The 16,197-nt window shown below is 42.3% G+C and overlaps 1 protein-coding gene across 2 annotated transcripts in view; it reads left to right on the forward strand.

Annotated features, from left to right (window-relative positions):
- The window catches only part of OSBPL10 (oxysterol binding protein like 10), a 268,835-nt gene that overhangs the window by 80,722 nt on the left and 171,916 nt on the right, over nt 1–16,197 (forward strand). For both annotated transcript variants that reach the window (XM_019497986.2, XM_014603229.3), the window contains exon 4: nt 9,303–9,491. In XM_019497986.2, the coding sequence (XP_019353531.1) occupies nt 9,303–9,491 (189 nt within the window). The remainder of the gene's footprint in view (nt 1–9,302; nt 9,492–16,197) is intronic.

The raw sequence follows: 16,197 nt of genomic DNA on the forward strand, positions 1-16,197 counted from the left end.
GGTCTCTCAAGGCTCTGTCCTTGGGCCTACACTATTCAACATCTTAATTAATGATGTGGACATTGGTATCAGAAACGGACTGGCCAAGTTCGCCAAAGATGCCAAACTCTGGGGTAAAGCATCCATACCTAGAGGGCGTCCATACAGGAGGGTGATCCAGGCTGACCTTGACAGGCTTAGGAAATAGGCGGACGAGAACCTGATGGTGTTTAACACCGAAAAATGCAAGGTTCTTCACCTTGGGAAGAAAAACCTGCAGCATGCTTATAGGCTTGGCAGTGCTACGCTGGCTAGCAGTATGGATGAAAGGGACTCGGGGGTCATGATTGAGCACAAGATGAATTAGAGCCTTTAATGTGATGCTGCGGCTAGTAAAGTGAGCAAAATGCTGGCTTGTACCTATAGATGTTTCTCGAGCAAATCCCAGGACGTCATTCTCCAGTTGTACTCGGCCTTGGTGAGGCCGCAGCTGGAGTACTCCATCCAGTTTTGGGCTCCACAATTCAAAAAGGATGTGGAGAAGCTTGAGAGAGTCCAGAGGAGAGCCACGTGCATGATCAGAGGTCAGGAAAACAGACCTTATGATGAGAGGCTGAGCCATGGGACTCTTCAGCCTGGAAAAGTGCAGGCTCAGGGGTGATCTGGTGGCTGCCTATAAATTTATTGGGGTGCTCACCAGGATCTGGGGGAACGTCTGTTCACCAGAGCACCCCAAGGTATGACCAGGTTGAACAGTCAGAAACTCCTCCATGACCATTTCAGGCTGGACATAAGGAAGAACTTCTTTACTGTCCAAGCCCCCAAAGTTTGGAATAGACTGCTGCCAGAGGTGGTTCAAGTACTTTGAACGCCTTCAAGAGACATTTGGCTGTTTTATCTTGCTGGGATCCTACGATCGTTGCTGAATTCCTGCCCCTGGGGCAGGGGGCTGGACTTGGTCTTCTGAGGTCCCTTCCAGCCCTAATGCCTATGAAATCTATGAAAGTTTGTTTATTGTTATAATCTTGCAGATCTGCTTAGAATATTTTAATGGGCAGTCAGATGCCTTGTTTAGAATGTATACAGCTTTTGTATGTTCATCGGGATGCTTAAAAAAGACCAGAAATTATGCATGTGGTGGGTGCAAGTATTACAGGATTTATCACAGGACTCTCTTTTTAAATTTCCTGGGATCTGGATCAAAGGGTGCCTGCAGATGTGTTGGGAGGCTGCTTCGATGCGTTATAATTACAGCACGTCAGAGCAGAATTGATTAATAGAGTTTGCTGGAGTGTGGTAATTGCTGCTCCAGCATCTCATGTATCAGCATCCTTGTACTTCATAATGCCGGCAAGGGTGCTTGAACTAAAGTTCCTTGGGGTTGCTGAGATACGAGGCGCTGTAGTGCTTTAATTAGAGAACTGTTCTAATTAAAGTGCCCCCAGCCTCCACCCCTGGAGCACGTGTAAAGGTGCCCAAAGTGAGTAAAAAGGACTGCTGAGAAGAAAAGAGGAAGATGAGTGTTGATGTTACCTACAGACTGATGGAATGGTCTCTTTCTTTGTTTTTGTTTGTTTGTTTCTTTAAAAAAAGAGAGAAACCACGCTATTGCTCTGGTTTAATTTATTTCATTACACAGTTCATAGTTTAGTATACTAAGTCCTTTGTCTAACCCAGGAAGTTGTGACTCGACTAAAGGATACATTTAAGAAAGATCCCGTCTTGATTAGAGAATGGTAATCTCTTAGATTCATATAATTATGGAGAAGTAACCACTTTTCTTAGCAGCATTTTCCAATATCCCTTACTATTGAAACATTTTGCCATTTTATTTTCAGGTGAATTTTTGTTGACTTTGGTTACCAGCCGCTGGTGTGTGTATTCTTGTCCTTGTCCCCAGCATGTAGGTAACAACAGTGAGTTTACAAGCAGAATTGGCACTCTGGGCAAACCTTTTGGGAGAGTGGGGGCTGGGGTGCAGCAGTCTTATCTATGCCATGAACTTCTAAACAGTCCCCCAGCTGAGCTGCTGCTGCCACCACTGCAAGCTCTGTCTCCTTTGGCTCTTGCTCTTAAAGCAGCAGCTTTACCAGCAGCAGCCAGAGACTGTGTTTAGGAGTTCCTGGCATGAAGCTATAGGGCTGTTCTTGCTGCCATGATATGGACCCCGCCACACATGGGGGTGGGGTGAGGGGGCATTCCAGTGACTTTTCTAACTTGGTGCCCCTCTTGACCACCTCTATTTATGTTACTAGGTAACACATAGTCAGTGATCTAACTTAGCTTAGCTGATGGAATAAGTATTTCCAGTTTTTCTCTCCTTTAACCCTAATGCCTGGGTAACACTGAGTTCTGAATGTAGTGATAGAAGTTAGACTTTTAACAGGAGGCTGAGGAGGTTGGGAATTGGGAGACGGTCTCTGACTTGGGGAGCAGCTAGTGAGTGAGTGAAATGCAGGGAGTCTGCAGAGGTTGCCTACTGCTCTGCAATTAAAGTCTGTTTAGTTTTTTTTCTCATTTGTTCTATGCCTATATGTCCCAATGTTCACTACACTGAAGGCTGGGAAATGCTGTTGCAAGGGCACTGAAGCTGACTTTGTAGCCCTTTTGGTGTACTATTTTCTCTGCCATAAAGATAAAGTGTGTGAATGATGGGGGTTTGGTGGCAGAAGAGCCCTTCTAGGATTTGGTAAACTGGAAGGGGAAACAGGGACAAATGAAATCCTCACCCCTGCTGCTTCAGTGGGTAAGTGAGCTGCCTCTTATTCCTCCTGGTTTCTTTATTCTTTTAGAAGTGCAAATATTTGTTCTTGGCAACTACATATAATTCGGTGGATAACCTCTCAGACCTAGCATAATAGCAACCTGCTTTCAGATTTTCACATACCAGTTGAGCTATTGTGAGGATAGAGTATTTTTTTTATATGTAACTTGAATTTCAACAGGGTAATGGTCAGGAGCTCACTGTGGAACAGGGAAGTGTAATGATTAGGTTTTAAATCTTAGTTTCTCTTATCCCTAAGATGTAAGGCTGTTTGCAGGTTACAAATTTACAGTAGCTGCTTTCTCAGTTGCAAAAGGACAGTTATGAATTCTTGGCTTACCTTGTAAAATTATTTTTTTTTACCTTGTTCCCTGAATCAAAGTATTTGTTATACCTTTTATGAAATCAAACTAAATTTAAAATTGAAGGCAACATTATGATATGTAAGGCTTTTCCCATAGAGTGCATAGGTAATGATTTCTGAACTGCTTAGAGGTGATATTGAAATGCAAAAAAAAAAAAGCTATATACATTTTTCTAAAATATTACTATTTACCTGTACTGATCTTGCCCAAAACTGTGAATTCTACATGCAAATAATACTAAACTAAGCTTTCAAAAACTGCTTGTATTTTTTTAAATTAAATTCCTTCATGTTTCTAAAGGTAACAAATGATGCATGGACCATTTTTCAGTGTTTCTTTTAGATTGCTCTTCTCACATATGAGTTAGTTTTTCAAGAAGAAAATCAAAATACATTGAATTGCACCTTTGCAGAATGTGGTTTTCCCTCTGAGGAAAATTAAGTGAACTTATTTGCTTTCTCAGCTTCCATTCATTCCCTTGGGGTTTATGATCAGTTCAGAATGACTGTGTACAGTAGCCTTATATTTTGGTTTTATGCATTTATTGTGAGTTAGTAGGACATGGGGATACCCAGTGTGCATATTATTCCCCTAAGACAATTTTACATATTTTATTTTTAAGCAGACCATGAATCTTGTTCTGGAAACCCATTATCAAAATACTCCATTCACAAATTCTCCTTTGGATACATTATGAAATCCTAGATCTACTTCTGACTTTATACATAAAGGGGTGGGGGCGGTGCAGGAGCAGTGACTGTTGCTGCAGGGGTGGTTGTCCCTGCTGCTCCCAGCCTCCTTTTCCTCCCCCTACCACTGGGCTGGACAGACAGCACAACAGGGGCAGCAGTTGTGTACTTTTTTAAGTCTTCAAAGCAGATGGGAGTCATTTCCCACCCCTTTCCCCTGCCTGCTCAGAGGTGCATTGCCCGCCCCCTCCATTCCTCAGCTGCTGCTACTACGGTCTTAGGGGTGAGGGGAGCTCTAGAGCCACTCCAGCTGGGCTGTGCGGGGGCTGGACTTACCCTGGAACAATGGTGATGGCAGGTGGGCAGGTTTGGCTTCCCTGTGCCTACTCCTGGGCTGGCAAGGAACGTCTGGGGGACCAGACAGAGGGAGAACCCACCTGCTTGTTGCAGCAGTGGCTGCTGCTGCTGTCCAGAGCTGAGCCGAGATCCTGCACAGCCTGGCTGGAGTGGGACAGGAGCTCCCCTTACCCCAGAGCAGCAGTGGGCCGGGGAGGGGGAGAATTCTTACCTTTTTGGAGGGACTTAAATTCCTGAGCTGCTGTTCCTGCCACATGGTCAGAAAGGGCAGGGAGGGGTGCAGCTGTGCCACTTCACTGACTCTGGATTTGTCCCTCTAGTCAATTTTTACAAGGGGAAAATAATCTCTGTTTATCATGCAAGCTATATATGGTGTGCTAGGAACAGCTAGCTTAATGAGTGTTTTATATTTTAAAAGCATATATTATTATGCTCTTGTATTAAATGTTCATGTGATTTAAATCTTCAAGTATGAATGTTCTAGATTATCCAGTATTGTTATTTCAGACAATGGTTTTTATGTCTAAACAGTACTACTAATCCCAAAGATCTAGTAAATTTAATTTCTTTCTTTAAAGATGATTCCTATTTATCACATGGAAAATAACAGCATTGCTAGTTTTCTAGGTATTAACCGTAGTTACTATGATCTAGTTTAGTAACTGCAGTAAACTCTCTACAATCAATTGTACGTGCAGGATTTGGTTGAGACGTGTGTGTGTGTGTGTGCGCGCGCGCTTTATTACTGGCCTTTGTACAGGCAGTCAGGTTTTTTTTGGGAGAGTTGCTGCTCTCCCAGGAGACATTGTGAGTGTATGTATATGCAGGCTTCTTCTCCCAGGGTAAAAATGGCCACTCCAGGAGAAAAATAACCTGGGAACAACCAGGGTTAAATCACTCCAGAGTTTCTCCTGGGAGAGTGAACGTCTCTACATTCCATAGCTTGTCTCGGAGAACATAGTCCTCCAGCATGCCTGCTTTCCCCTCAGGGAGACTGTGAGGCTTGCTGGACACTGCTGCTACAGCAGGCACCAGAACATGACCCCTTCACAATCCCCACATTGTACTTGTAAGGAAGCACAGGCTGACTTTGGCTGACCTAGACTGCTCAATAAGGGCTGCCCTATGCACGGTTACCACTGTTGCCAGGCAGACTAAGGAAGTCTGTAGAGCATGTGGAGATGTACACAGCCTCTCTCCTCTCGTCCCCCACCCCTCCCCCACTGGCTGCACAGTATTAACACTGCAAACTTCCCACTCTTCAGGGCCTCAGTATTTGAATGCCTATACACATGGCTCTGGGTAAGTTTCTGTACCAGGAGAACAAACATGGGAGAATTCTCCCAGATTATTTGAATGCGTGTACGTAGCCAAAATCTAGACCTATGTGCTATTGTTTTGTTGCAATACAGTCGGCTCCCATTGATTGCAGCAGCAGTTCTGTGCATGTAGGGGATGCAGCATCGTTTTGAAGTGACACATCTCTTGTTGAAGTAACTGGTCCTTTTATCCTCATTTACTTGCATTTCTTCCTCCTGGTAAAGTGGATTATTAATTATTTTTTTTCTTTTTTAAAACTACTGTCAATGCAGCTATTACCATAGTGTCATAGCTTTTTAATCAATTAGCACTAGGGTTAATTAAGCATGTCAGGTCTAGATTTAATGCCCTTGAATGAAAGTGACAGCCATTACTTCATGGTTATACAGCCAATAACTAGCTGTAAAGGACAGAAAGGAATGAGCTTTCAGATGTTACCTTGTTGGTCATGTTATATTTGGTTCAAGCCTTAAATAGAATAGTACAACCTTAACAAAGCCAGCTACTTGTGCAAAAACAAAATAATAGTAGTCTTGAACAGAGATGTTTAATGTAATATAGACCATCCTAAGTGACTACATTAATTACTGAGAAAATCTTTCCAGTATGGACAAAAGTAGCCAGGGTGGATAAAAATCAATGATTTAAAAAAATGCATTTTTATTTAAATCCAATTTTTTTGATGTAATCATTTTTTTTTGTTTGTTTAAAAAAAAACATATAAAAAGAGTTTTAATTTAAGATGTGTTTAAAGCATGAACGACGTGTGCCCCCGGAGGCGGGGGGGCATGGCAACCACCCTCAGGCAGTGGTGGCAAGCGGGGAGCTCCTGCAGGCGGTTGTGGTGGTGTCTGGGGGGGGATGAGTGGTGGGTGCCGACCACCTGCAGATGCTGTTGGCAGTGGCCTGTGGCGATCAGCGACCTCTTGCAGACACCTCCGATGGTATTGGCAGTGAGGTGGGGGGGAGGGGCAAGTGGTGACTGCCTGCTGACGCAGCTGGCAGCATCGTCGGTGCTTCTTTCAGGGGCTGCACCGCCAATCTCAGGGGCTGTATGTGTACCCGTGTGCATCCCCTACGCGTTGCCAGTGGTTTAAAGCTCAAAGATATCATCATGGAATAGGGATTATGTCTTGTATACTATTTGAGGTGATATATTAATGTAACCTTTTTAGAAGTGTTATAAACAGGTCACAACAGGCCATGGACTATATTAGGGGCTGAATCTTATGTGGTTCCCAGAGGCTCCCCTGTAGATTAGTAAAGATTAAAGAAAACCACTTGACCCAATGGGACTCAGTGCTCAGTATAGAACAGGGTTTCTCAACCCATAGGTTGTGACACAGAAGTGGGTCACAAGAATATATGAAAGGATCAGAGACAAACTTAAAAAATAGATTCTCCTTTAAAGAAAAGCATGTGGGAAACCATGGCTTTTCCCTGGCAGGCTCTAAAAGTTTCAATCTGCAAGGGGCTGCTTGGGGGCCTCCTGCCACCACCCTCCTGCCACCCCACACAGTCGCCCCCCACCCTGCACACTGGGAGACTGGGCGCAGGGGGCAGCGGGTTGGAAGTGAGGGGTACTGGGTTGGGATTGCCCATGGGTCTTGGTACCAAAAAGGTCGAGAACCACTGATCTAGAAGATCCCATTAAGCATCTCTGTGATGCGTAGTTTAAGTTCTCAAACCGTGGATTTGTATCTCCAGAGATCGTAGGCAGATAAGGTTCTTTGAGTAGATGTGATTTCTTTTAGACCAACTAAATAGTTGGAAAAATTGTTCTTTGAAAGCTTTTGGGCACAAATGCCCTTCTTCAGGCATAGGGAAAGTTTGTCTCCAGAGATAAATATCCTTGTTAACAGCAGTATATGGAGATGAAAGGTAACAGACCTAATTACCCGCCCATCAGCCCTATTGTCTCTCTGCAGGTTTGTGTACACACAAGTGCAGTTTCAAGAACTTAAATGAATAAAGGATATCCAACAACAAGAATTCACTTTTTATAGGAAACTGATTCAATTTGAGTCTTCCTGAGCAATGATTTAAATCATGATTTAAATTGATTTGATTTAAATCAAACCCACCCGGAAGTAGCATCACGTGATGATGGACCATCTCATGATAACCTGTTTATGAGAGATGAGGATTTTTGTGATAGCTTTTATTGGACTAGCTGTATAACTGGATAAGTTTTTGGGCATCAGGTGTCCTTTCCTGAGGAAAGGCACTTGATGTCCAAAAGCTTGTCCAGCAGCTCTCCCAACTATACAGTTGGTCCAATAACAGCTATCACAAAAATTATTTGCTTCTTAGACACTTTCCTGGACCATCATGCCTATAATACTCCAACCCTACTACAGATTTATTTGTGTGCATGTAACTCTGATATATGTAATGACAAATATCTCTTATAGTCATATCCATGCCAAGCTGAATATTGAAGTACTTAAGACTTTCTATAATATAAAATACTTTTGAATGAAGCTGGAATAGCAAGACTCTTAAATTATCAGAAGTGGGTATAGTGGAAATCTTATGTTGCAGTTGCGGGAGCGAGGAGACTTTTAATAGATCATGAATGGGTGATGGATCATGTTTTGGACGCTTGCTCTCTCTTCTGTCCTTCCCTTCTGGTTCACATGCTAAAAGAGCAATCTCTTAATGTTTTTAAAACCTATTCCTACTTTGGTTTCCAGCAAAAACTTAAAATGTTTGTTGCTACTCTGAGAATTTTGTAACAGAAGTGCCAAACTACTTCAGAAAGTAATCCAATAAAGGCAATAACATTAACAGATTTCCTGTTAATAATAGTATCTACTCAAATCTAAGATGACCCCCTACTAATTCGATTATATACATGGAGAATTTATAAAATTGTTATAATTTTCCATGTATAAAATCTAATTATTGGAGGGTCATCTTTAATTCATTACCCCTGCCCCCCACTGCTGCAGGAGGACAGGTAGAATGGGGAAGTCAAAGCAGCTTGCCCCCTCTTCTCCCCCCCCTTGTTTCCTTTCCCTTGCTTTGTGCTGGCAGGCTCAATTCACACTGCAACCTGGGGCACTGAGCACAGCTCCACCCCAGCCTCTGTTGCAGCCACGTATGCTGCGCACCACTGCTATGGGGCTGGGGTCATACACAGTGCCCCAGGCTGCAGCATGCAAGGAGACTGCTGATGTGGAGCAAGGGTTAGCAGGGGAAAGAAAAGGGAAAGCAGGAGAGCAGTGGGTTGGGGCAGGCAGCTGCTGTGGCTGTGGCACTGACCCTAGATAGGGGCTGGAGCCTGAGCCACAGCAGCTGCCTGCCCCTCCATCACCACTGTACTTGATTCTAAGACAAGGGGCTTCTCCCCACCTCCCATGTTAAGTGTTGGGGAAAAACCTTGTCTTACAATTGAGCAAATACAGTAATTCAGCAAGCATGTCTTATGAATTACAGGTCAGTGTCTTTTTATTTAAAAAAAAAAATTGTTATTAATATCATTGGGATACTTTTTTGTTCTTATGAAGTAGGTTAGTAGTCATCTTTTAAACAGTGTTTGATTACAAGGATGCCTATAGCATATTAAATATAGCAGTGGACTTGAACTGGGGACCATGTTTGTGTTCATGCACTGGAACTGGGGACCATGCCTTGGACATCCCAAAAGATAAAACACATAGCAGACTTTTTCATACATATTACTTTCATTAGCAAGGCCAGAGTGCCTTTGAACCTCCAGGTTCAGTTTTATGATAAAATATATAGTCTTTCTTCTAAAGTACTACATTAAATTGCATATGATGTTTGTGTGTGTATTAAAATGAATTATCCTGTTTGTTCTAGAGTAATTCCTCACGAAACAGAAGCTTCTCTTTGCTTCCTCATGGAACAACTAATTCTGCATCTCCTAGCAGTCAAAAACACCTGAGTCAAAGTGGGCCTATGGTTGTCACCATTACACATCACAAATCTCCGGCAGCAGCCCGAAGAGCCAAGAACCAGCAGTCTGGTCAAATCCATGAAGTCAGAGAGGTAAGAGCTGCTTTGGTGTCCCCTATTGTTTTTTAGGTGTATGCATTCTTTCTTTCTGTGTTTTTAGACATGCACTTTCTAGGGTAAGTTTTTTTTGAAAGTTTAAATATAACAGTCCTCATTTTTTTGATTATAGTATGATAATCTGGATATACAGCTGCAGATAGTGTGTGTATATATGTTTACTTTGAAATAAAACCTCTACAAATAGAGTATCATTTAATTTTTTTCCTTTAATTAGTTGACTAAAATCAAAGTTTTAAGCTTGTTTATTTGATGTAGATTCCTATAATACTATCCAGGTATGATGTAAAACATGGGTGACTGGTGCCACCTTAGTTGGGGGGGCACATGTTCCCCCCAGCAACCAGTCAGTGACCCAGGGGGGCGGTCCCCCCGCAGCAAAACTCACCGATGGGGAAGTGGCTGTGATGCTTCATCCGGCGCTCCCACACCCCGGACAGCACTCAAAGGGGGGAGCACCAGCGCTCCCACCTGCCCATTGCCTAAGTGAGGAGTGCAGCCTGTCAGGGAGTGCACCAGCCCCTCAGGGGGTTCACATGTACCCCCGTGCACCCCCTACATGTCACCACTGCTGTCAAAAAGGATAAAACTTCAGAAATCTAGCATGTCTAGATGTCCTAATTGGTGCAAATTAGGGTACATCTGTCCTGCATAATGCAGTGCCATGTAAAGATACACAGGCTGGCTGTATGTATGTGAGGCTTTTTTTTGCAGGTGGTGGGGTAGGGAAATGACTTTTCAGCTAAAATCTTTATGCATGGTTTTCCCCAAAAGCATCAGCATACTGTTGTTAAGCAGCTGTAAATCCATTACTTCTGGTTGTATCAATACCCTTCGTGGAAGCATCTGTGGATAACTTAATTTTGTCTCTGTCACAACCTGTCCCTAGGGGGTACCCCTAGAGCCCAGAGTTTCTACTTGCTGTCCTGCTGCTTGTCTCAACAAACAGACTAAGGTTTGGCCTGGGATAACTGCATATCTCCATGGCCTCGCCTTCACTGCTGTTATACAGGACTTCACAGCTGCAGCAGGGGAATCTCTGTCAGCTCTAGGTGGCTTCTTTTTGGGTTGTGAAATAAATTTTTAGACCCCCCTCCCCATAGAATGGGTTTTCCTGGAATATCACTCGTCCAGAAATGACTCTTCACCACAAGTACTCAGTAAAGAGACAGACATCAAAAGGATTTGTTTATATAGGAGAAAAGAATCGTACGAGATAAACTTACCATAGTGTTTTAAGATGGAACAAAAAGAAAAGTTTCTTATGCTGTCAGGGGGCTAGGTGGTAGCCAGTGGGAAGTCCTGCCAATATCTCCAAAAATCAGCCTCCCTGCTGATTCTGTCAGTCCTGGCTACTTGGATCCTTTTCCTGGCTACTTGGATCCTTCTGTAGCCTATGAAAAATCCAAAGACCCTGGCCATCTTACAGACAGCCCTTATAACACCTCCAAGTCAGTTCCCCCTTTGGCCCCATCAGCTCTATTGTTTTTTATTCTCAAGCTCTATTATTTTCTTCTGAGCATTGCTCTGTTTCCTGAAGGCGTTTTTCCCCTGTCCATTCAATAAGTGCTCTCTCTTGGAAGAGACCAAGGACACAACGTAATTTCTAACAAAAAAAAAAAAAAGGGATATATTTTTCCTTGCCACTACAGCAAATTGCATCTAGCCCACTTAATTAATCCATACATTAAGTTCACCTAATTCCTTAGTTGATGATAAGTAATTATTTAAAGTGAGGAGTTTTATTGGGTGCCTGGGGCTTTTTTTCAGGGTTGATATTGGTGTTTCTGGCACTGTATTGGTTTGTGTTTGCATGCAATTTAAAATTAATATATGTGCTACTTGCTTTTAGGCTTATAGTCCAAATCATCTTTGGCTGCATATTATTCTTTGTCCCTATGTAAAATGTTTCTGAACTTGTGGTGCTGTTGTTGCCAGCTGTTGTACATGGTATACACGCTCTGCTGATGCTTAGCGCTTGCAAAATGGTGGAGTTGGTTGCTTTTCTTGCATCATTCAAATGTTCATGTTCTTTGTCCCCCATTTTATAAATTGTTAAAAAGTTTCACAGGATAAGTGCTAATAGTTTAACCTGGGACAACACTAAATGCTCCTGAATGGTTGTCCTGGGATTGTATCACTGAATCAGTGGCAGAAAAATGGCAGTGTATTGGTCTGCTCACTAAATTCTGATAGGAAGGGTCATGTGTGTAAACACCAATCCCAGTATATTTCTGTTCTGGGTCAAAAATAGGAGCAAATTGTCCAGGGAAAAATGCACTGTCTTTATTTTTTTATAGTAAGGGTAGTGAAGTATTGGAATAATCTCCTTTTTGGGAAGGGGTAGAATAGACCAACTGAAACAACCTCTATCTCGGTGGATGGTCTTAATAGTGTAGTTGAAACCTGCCTTAGATGGAATAGATGGCCTCTTAAGGTCCCTTCCAGGGGTGCATATTTATGATTCTGTAAGTTAGCTCTAGCTTTTAATAAGTTAACTTTAATGCTGTCCTCAATTCTTCTTATTTCCAGGATATCTTTGCTGCTGCTGTCTTTGTTTCTGCTGCTTTCCCAGGTTGTTATGCTGTTCTACTTAAATTCTCATGTAGCACTCATAATAAAGCTATCTAAGGGTGCATCTACATGTACGTTAATGCACATTAAATCTAGTACCTACATTGTGAGGTGCTAGGAAACTCTGCATTAACATATTTTAATGCTTATTAACTAGAGAACATGGATTTTTAAGTGACACTTAGTGGATGTTAGCCTATTTTAATGCACATTAAAATGTCACTGAAAAACATGCTAGTTAGTTGATGTGCATTAAAATAGGCTAATGCATATTGGAGTGCATGTGTAGACATATCCTGAAAATGCCTTTGGGAGTTGGTATAACAAACAAGGCAAAGGTAGTTCCTTTTCTTGGGTAGTGGTCCTTTTTTTCACTTTAGAGTAAGCTTTGTCATGATTTTTAACCTCAGCACTATAAACTGATGTGCTTGGCTCTTATAGGAAAGAGTCTTGTAGTTGAGCAGTAAGCCAGTGGTCCTTTGTCCCTATTCCCTTCCTCTTCAAGGAGCAGTAATACACATTCCTGTTCCTTTTGAGCCTTCTCTTCCAGTCCCTAGGCCTTCATTGGTTCCTGTCTCCCTATTTATATCGTAACTTAAAAAATAGTGGTGTCATTTGTTCTGTTTTTCTAGTCCCTCCAGAGAGAGAACTTTGAACACCTGTACTGTTCTGCTCATGTCTGCTCAACTTCCCTTCCAGAGGAGGCATTTTAGTTTTCTGGGCTCAGACAGCCCAATTGGCCATGCAAAAATCTCTCTTTACTTTGGGTGATCTTATTTTTCAACTCCTGTTCATAATAGTTTATAATGACCTTGAACTGGGAAGAGAAGAAAGCTCTTTGTGTTCACAGCCATCTATCCAAAAAGCACTTGCTGGTGCTCTGCTCTAAAATCTGTGAAGGCTGCTGTATAGATTGATTAATTTCCCTCAGGAGAGGATAAAAAACAAGAACAGCAGCAATAGATCCAGTTCTCTCTCTCTCTCTTCTTCTTGTGGGTTAATGTTGGGGGTGTGGGGATTTTTTCTTTTTTCTTTTTTCTTTTTTAATCTTGGAATTGTTTTGCTGTAAATTATTTTTTGGATGATGGAAAGAGTTTTTTATTGTGATTATATAGAGTTGTATGTAAAAATCTTTCTAATCGAGTAAGAGTCAAGTTTAAATATCCAAATAAGTTGCTTTTAGTGTACAACTGTGTGAACCAGTTTTGTTTAAAATACAAGTGAATCAGTGCAGCAGTTGTTTCATGCTCCTGGAAAATGGGGAGAGGAAGCAGTGATCTTCCTCCTCCTTGCCCCATATGTTAAAATAGGATTTCAAAATAACACTAGATTGTAATATTTGTACACTAAATAAAGTGTTGTTAGCTTTCTCAGGACTTCTAAATGTGTGTGTATGCAAGCTATACGATTGAAGGTGCTATGTAAGGAATGTGGCTCCTCAGTCCTGTGAGCTTAAGTCTCTGTTACTCTGAATCAAGTACTGAACCCAGGTTTCCTGCAAGTCCTGAGTTATATCTGAATTTCTCAGTTTTCCCCCCCAGTTGGGACTGGGGGAAGGCAAGGGCTCTTCCCTTACACTTGTGTACAAGGAAACCTTATTAAATACACTGCCTGTCATTAAACTGATGCCAAAACCACCATGTGCTCAGTAATAAAAAACAATGGTGATGCTGATTTAAATGTAGCCAACACTGAACACGACTATAAATCACATGGCCCATATTGAGCAAACATACTGATGGGAACCTACCACAAGGATAGGCTAGTGTGGCCCATCTGAATAAAATTAAGATACATGGTAGTGCCTATTGTGCTCAGTCTCCCTCAGTGCCAACTCTTTCAAGTCATGGTGAGCCACTAGATTGAATACATTTAAACTTCCTCTTCATTCTCACAGCTGAGCTGTACCTCTCATTCCCATTTCCAGTGATTCCTGTTTCTTCACGAGGCTTAAATGTCTGGTAAACATTACCAAATGGGGCCCCAAACAGTTCAGCCAGAAGCCCTCTTGCCCCTTCTTTCAGCCAGTTGCATATAATTAGTGTGTCGCCGTCTTCCATGAGGTAGAACTGGACCAGGTTGTCTTGTGCCTCATCTGCATACAAATTTTTGGAGGATCCCAGGACTCGTGACAATAACGCCTGATTCCAGTCATGAGTGAGGGTCTGATTAGCACATGGATCCTTCGTGTAGAGGGGAGGAGGTAACTGGATTACACACACATACTAAGCAGTGGTGAGTTGTGGGGTCACTGTGGCTTGAAACACTGTTGACTGTGTTCTGGCCCAGTCCAGTGAACCGTATGGTAAATTTGAGCCTTTTGGCCTTGGACTAATATCATGCATAGTTTGTACTATATATAAGTATGTTCAAAAGTGCTGCTTATAAGTGTGTTTCTGGCGTAACTGTGATAAAACTTGCAGCAGTTTCAAAAAAAGGCATCAATTCTGGATGAACTAAGTCTTTGGGTGCCTGTAATTTGCCTATATACAAATTACTACAGGTATGTTTATTTTCAGGTCAGTGTTTTCATATATCCCCCTCACTTCCATGTGCTTAGGGAGAGCAGGGTCTGACAGTAAAAAGTGGGGGGAAGGGACTGCAGGGGGAGGAAGCTGGGGGAGATGGAGGGCAAGGGAACTCCATTGCCCTCTGTCTCTTCCAGCTTCTTCAGGGGTAGACAAGCTCCATTGCCCTCTGTCTCTTCCAGCAGGTCAGGGGTAGGCAACCCCTGTCACTGGTGGCAGAGTGTGGCATGCAAAGGCATTTTGCTTTGCACATGCCTCGGGGTGGATGGGAGGGGAGCTGCAAGGAGCCTGATCCTTGTCGTGGCAGTACATTGCTGGCCTCTTCCCTGCCACCTGCCTCTGGCAATGAGCCAGGCTGGGGCTCTGTGGACCTCAGTGTAGCTGCTTTCAGCCTCCTTGCCACCTCCTGCAAACAGCCCAGGCTCCATGGTGGGTGCCAGGGGCCTGCCCAGAGCCTGGGTCAGCTGTGGCAGGCAACCAGGAGGTTCCAAGTGGCTGTACCTGGATCTGCGAAGACCCAGCCGGCTCATTGCTGGTAGTGGATGCATATGCACTTTGAGGCAGACAGCAGGGAAGGGGCTGTGCTGCCACAAGGATCAGGTCCCTTGCAGCTCCCCCTGCCATATGTCTCTGGCACACCAACGTCTTATAAGTTGATATTGTGGGTGTTTTTGGCACTCTGCCCAAAAACGTTGCCTACTCCTGCCCCAGATGTATTTTCCCTGCTGTAGGGGTGGGAAGGGGGCAAAATCAAAACAAACCTCCAATAATTAGATTTATATACCTGGAAAATTATAACAAATTTCTAATTTTTCCATATATAGAATCTACTTATTGGGAGATTGTCTTATATTCATGGTTGTCTTGTTCAAGTAAATACAGTACGTGTTTAGATACTTCCTTCAAACACTAGATTGTATCTATGTACCTTAACCGCAGGTGATATGTGATCTCCTATATTCCAAAGGACTGCAATAGTTTTTCTCAGATTTTGTTTGAAAGTTAAGATACAAGGAACAGGTTGTCCACCTTGCATATTTGGTGTTGACTCAGGTATTTCTCTTGTATACAGGGTATTTGAAGAACTTTAATACTTAAAGATCAATAGAAGAGTATCTTTTACAGTCAAATTGATATGTAATGTTAAAAAAAATGAGAGAGAGCGAGCCTGATTTGATTACTCTTAAATTTGATCAGTCTAGCTCGCCAAAATGAAATATGGAATAAATGCACCTTACTGAAAAACAGGACTTTCCTTTTGGTGCCAAATATATTTATAATTTGAAAACTGAGCAAAGCTTTTAGTGTCACAAGATTTTTATTATTTTTTGTGTTGCCAGCAAAAAATTTCCACATTTTTAAAATGTAATATTCTTACTATTTTACCTTCTAACATTGGATCAGAAAGGAGCACCCAGAACTATTAATTGTTATTGTAGATTTTGTTTAAAATAATACTGTTTTGTTTTTTTAATGGTATTTTTACAAGTTTGTATATATCAAATTAGTGTTAGTGGCTCAGTCTGTAATTCATAACTTTTTATAAAAAACAGAAATTTACTGCTACATTAATGTGAGAG

Source organism: Alligator mississippiensis, chromosome 5, assembly GCF_030867095.1.
Source record: "Alligator mississippiensis isolate rAllMis1 chromosome 5, rAllMis1, whole genome shotgun sequence".
Lineage (NCBI taxonomy): Eukaryota > Metazoa > Chordata > Crocodylia > Alligatoridae > Alligator > Alligator mississippiensis.